This window comes from Cordyceps militaris, assembly GCF_000225605.1.
Source record: "Cordyceps militaris CM01 unplaced genomic scaffold CCM_S00004, whole genome shotgun sequence".
NCBI classification, from domain to species: Eukaryota; Fungi; Ascomycota; class Sordariomycetes; order Hypocreales; family Cordycipitaceae; genus Cordyceps; species Cordyceps militaris.
This window is the reverse complement of record NW_006271972.1, coordinates 2,866,856-2,872,391: the sequence shown is the minus strand read 5'-3', so window position 1 is coordinate 2,872,391 and position 5,536 is coordinate 2,866,856. Positions and strand designations below refer to the sequence as shown.

Below are 5,536 nucleotides of genomic sequence, written 5' to 3'. Positions count from 1 at the left end.
TATTATTATTATTATTATTATTATTATTATTATTATTATTATATAATATTTTATTATTTTATTATTTTATTATATTATTTTATACTAAAGCTATAGTCTTATCTAGACTTAAATAATATAACTTAGAAAGTTAGTTTAACTAGATTTAAGCTTTTTAATCCTTTATAATAAGTATATAGATAATTATTAATCTTATAAAGAAGGATAATATTAAAAATATATTAAACCCTTTTAATATACTTATAAAGATTAAGATATATAAGGTAGAACTTTATAAAATTATAAAGCTTAAGAAACCTATTAAAGTAAATTTTAAGATATTTAATATACTTAAAGTCTTATTTAATTAAAAATAGTAAAAATATAAAATTACTTTATAAGTATATAAAGAGAGTAAAACTAAGCTAAATAAGGTCTATAAACTTATTATATTATTTATTAATTTCTATTTAATAATTAGAGTATATAATAAACTTAAAAAAGAATACTTAAAAGGGTATACTATTTACTAATTAGTTAAAAGGCTTAAGTTAATTATTACTCTAAATATAGTATATATAAAGGTTAAGGTAGATTATACTTATAAGAGTATACTATAAGATATATATTAAAGGAATATTAGTATTAAGAAATAGCTTAAGAATTAGGAAGTAATATATAATTATATAAATATATTTAATATACTATTAATTAATAGTTATTTTATAATTAATAATTTCCTTAAAGCTATTAAAATAAAGCTATACTTAGAATAAGCTTTATTATAGCTATATAAGAATAAGGTTTATATTACTTAAGGTAAAAGACTAAAAATAACCTTACTAGAATATAAAACCTTCCTTTATATAAGTAAGAAGCTATAACCTTTAAAATTAACTCCTATATATAGTATACCTTATAGTAATAAAAAGTATAGAAAGGATAAGGCTAAAGACTTTATATATCCCTATAATACTAAAAATAATAACAAGCGGCTTAGAAGCTAGAAGAACAATCTCCTATTACCTAGTATATCTAGCACTTACCTATACTATATAACTAGATAGAAGTTATATAATATAATAACTTTACCTCTTACCCTATATATACCCTATTAGTCTTAATAGGTTATAAGCCTAGTAGTATTTATATTATAAAAGCTACTAATAAAATAAAAGAAAGTATTAATTTCTTATTAAATTTACTTACTATTTATATAAACTAATATTTACTATAAAACTTAAGAAATTTATAACTCCTTATATATAGGAAAAGGAAAGACCTTAAACTCTAGTTAATTTAGAGTATATTTAATAAGTCTATTTACTATAAAAATTCTATATAAAGAAAAAGAAATTCTACTACTATACTTTATCTAGTAATTTATATATAGACTTTATATACTTATTTTATATATATTATAATATAAATTTACTTAATATAGTTATAGCCTTTAAATAAATATACTTATTAGATTACTTACTATAATTTATAGTTTTAAATATACTTATTAAATTATTTATTATAATCTATAGTCTTAACTACTATAAAAAGTATATAGTAACTACTTACTTAGTAAGAAGAATTTCTTATTACTTATTTAAATACTTTTTACCTTTAAATAAATATAAGGTACTTAGTTTAAAAAGAAAGACTATATACTTAGCCTATTATCCTCTTTATTATCTTAAAGTTCTATTCCCTTAGTAAGTAATACTATTAGTAACTTAACTTTTATATATAAGCTAAGATCTTCTTATAACCTTATTACTTACTTTTATCTTTAATACTATATTTTTAATATTAAAGGAGGTACTAAATATCTTAAAACTTAAATCTAAAAGTAGCTAGGTTAAATAAAAGCTAAAGATAATTAATATATTAAGACTTAATAATCTTAGTAGATTACTACTAGAAGGTTAAAGAAATAACTTTATCTTAACTAAAGCTATTATACTAGCAAGCGCTGCAGCGGATATAGTTAGCTAAGTATAGCGGATATTTAGTAAGATATACCGTATATAAAGGCATATAGTAAATAGATTTATACTATACATAGTTATATATAGTAGCTAGTTATACTATATAGTATATATATATAGTAGTTATATTATATAATAGTATATAAAGAAGTCTTAGTACCTATAGCCCTAATATAGGGTGCTATAAGGGCTGCTATAGTAGATAACTAAGCTAATAAAGCTAAACTACTATAAAAGCGCTATTACCTCCTATAAGTAAGTAAAATAACTACCTATAAGCTATTAACTACTAATATATATAACTACTAATTATTCCTTTATTCTTATAATTTCCTAGTAATACCTAAGGTACTACCTATTTATATATTTAATTATAACCTCTTCCTTCTATAGTTTATTTTATTAGTTAATTAAGAATTATTATTATATAACTATTCCTATAAAACACCTCTATAGGCACTCTATACCTATAATCTTATAACTATTACCTACTTAGGATAGTAATCTTAATACTAATTAGTAATTACCTTTACTTTAATTATAGATTTCTAATAAAATACCTATCCCTTTTATACCTTTATAGCCTTATAACCTTCTAGAACTATTTATTTTATTAATTATAATATCTAGTATACTTACTAAAAAGCCTAGTATACTATCTAGTATACTTAGTAACTTAACTAATAAAAAACCTCTAATTAAGTCTTTAGTATAGTTTTATATAATTACCTTTAAGATCTTAAGCTACTTATTAGCTATAATCCCTAATAAGGTACCTAAAAGCCTTACTTATCTTACCTATCTTCTCCTAGCTAACTAGAAGTTATTCTAGCTATACTCTCTTACCTAGAGTATTAAAGAAACTACTAACCTTAATTAATAGACTACTATAGTAATTATTTTCTATACCCTTATATATAATACTTACTATAGATAGTTTAGTAGCTACCTTTAGGAGTACCTTTATAAGGATTTTACCTACTAGACTAAAGCTAACTAGAAAATAGTTAATAAAGAAGTCTTTTATAAGTTTAAAAACTATCTTAATAATACTAGAGTTACTTTATATACTAGTAAGGGATAATAAATTATTAAAACTATCTAGAAGACTATCTTTAGTAAATATATTAACTATAAGAGTAATTACCTTTTTCCTTCTTTAAAAGAAGGACCTCTTTTAATATAGCTTAACTAGCTTTTAATAAAACTATTTACTATTAAATTAGGATCTATAAGAAAGCTACTATTTAGTTCCCTCCTAGCTAATAAACCCTTAAAGCTAGTTAATAATAAAGGAAAGAATACCTATAGCCTTTTCTATCTAGATAATAATAACTTACTCTAAATAGCCTAGGTATTAGTACCCTAGTATATACTACTACTAGAACTACCTTAAGAAATACTAAAGAAAGACCTATATAGTATAAAAAACACCTTACCTAAACCTATAAGAATTTACTAGGACCCTTATATAACTAGACTTCTTCTAATACTTAGTACCCCCTAAGCGCCTAACTTACTTATAGTAATTAATACCTTCTAGGCACTTAATACCCCTATACTACCTAATACCTTATAGAACTCTAACTATAATAAGTATACTTAGCCCTTTATACTATAACTATACTAAGGGAACTCTACTTACTAGCACTATAAGAGGTAGGCTACCTAATAACCCCCTAAATATAAGGCGCTATTACTACCCTTACTAGGACTACCTATACCCCTACTATAGCTACTATAAGGACTACTATAGCTATTATATTAATAAGGAGTACTATTACTACCCCTAGGACTATTACTATTACCCTTATTACTATTATACTACTCTAGTAATAAAGGGTATAAATAGCCTAAAGATAAACCCCTTAGGCTACTTATAGTAAACCTAAATATACTAAAATAGATTAATAATATTATAGCCATGGTTTTCTGGTGTCCTGGTGTCCGGGAGCAGGGGTGTTATGGTGAGGCGTACGAGCCGTGTGTGTGGGGTCCCTTGCTGTATGGCGGGACGGCCTGAGTGTGGCGGGGCCCCTGTGGGTAACGGGCGCGTTATTATAGACATGGCGGAGGCAGTGCTTTTTGTTTTGGCCAGGGTGTGGGACCCTATCTGCAATATTAAAAAAGCTCGCCATAGTGTCCACTGCTACCTAGCAGCCTGATTTCTCTTTTAAAAGGGGGTAGTAGTGCCCCTTTTCTCCTATAGTTATTAGGACACTTTCTACACAATATATTACCGTTAACCGTATTAACATTATTCTAGTAGTTCCTACTACTACTACCCTTACTCCCGCTACTCTTAATACCCTTAATCTAGATACGCCTTATATATACCTACTATCCGCTTTACTAGTAGCTATTACTACTATTACTACTAGCTATGCCTTATAGATACTATAGTGGCCCCTATTATTACTTTTCTTATAGTAGTGCGTTTAACTACTTTACCTAGTCTATTATATAGCTTTAATAAATAAAGAAATACTTAATATATTAGGTTAAGCTATCCTTTAATATATATACTAGGTATATAGATATAGGCATAATCTTACCTATAATAAAGCTTTATTAATACTTAGATAATAAGGATATAGTAGCTTATAAGGAGACTTCTATATATTTATATATAGTAAAACTAGAATTTAAAGTCTATATATCTTAAAGCTATATAGTATATATTCTTTATATAAAGCTAAAAAGGCTAAAGAAGAATCTATTTTCTATCTTTAGTAGTATTTATACTAGTATAATAAAGTCTCCTTTCTTTAAGGCGGTTAATAACCTATTAACTATAGCTAAGGCTTTAAGGAGGGGGTTCTATATTTTTAATAAAGAGGATAGTTATCCTATTTTTTACTAGAAGGCTATAAAGGGCTATATTATACTTAACTAGATATATATATTCTATAGTATAATATAACTCTACTTTAAGAAGGTCTTAGCCTTTATATTACTTAGGAAGAAGGCTACCTTCTATAGTCCTCTAGTAGGAGGCCTTTATTATATAGGTAAGAAAGTTAACTTTAATTATATCTTCCTTATAATCTTCTATATACTATTATTCTTTATTAAATAGTACCTTTTCCCTTATCCTATACTAGTAAATATACTAAAGGATACTATATAAGGTGTTAAGATAGGTATAGAGTAAAAGTAAGGATAAAGGCAAGAGCTACCTACCCCTATATCTATTATATAAAAGTTAGTGCCTAATAAGAGGATATCCTATTTCTAATATTATATATAGAGTATTAGCTTTAAGCTTAAGCGCCTATCTATAGCTACCTTAAAGGCGTTTATAATAATTATACTTAGGAATATCCTAGAAGAGGGTAAGAATAAGGAGAATATTAAGAAAAGGGAGATATAGTACTATATTTTACCTATACTTAAGGTTTAGAATATTACTATAACTATATTTTAGAGAGAGTAGTTAGAAGCTAATATTATTATCTATCTTATCTAGCTCTAACTAATCTAGCTCTAGCTAATCTATATTATCCTTCTATACCCCCTCTATATATAGTAATACCTATAGGTCTATAAATATATAGTTACTATCTATCTACTTA

The 5,536-nt window shown here is 25.1% G+C and overlaps 1 protein-coding gene across 1 annotated transcript; it reads right to left on the bottom strand.

Annotated features, from left to right (window-relative positions):
- Positions 1-2,530: 2,530 nt before the first annotated feature.
- Positions 2,531-4,099, bottom strand: CCM_05919 (uncharacterized protein; the record flags this gene model as incomplete). Its single annotated transcript, XM_006671063.1, has 8 exons — positions 2,531-2,562; positions 2,601-2,608; positions 2,760-2,773; positions 2,890-2,922; positions 3,302-3,311; positions 3,482-3,522; positions 3,607-3,629; positions 3,940-4,099. 8 exons carry the CDS (start codon positions 4,097-4,099, stop codon positions 2,531-2,533), a joined length of 321 nt encoding a protein of 106 aa, XP_006671126.1.
- Positions 4,100-5,536: the final 1,437 nt, after the last annotated feature.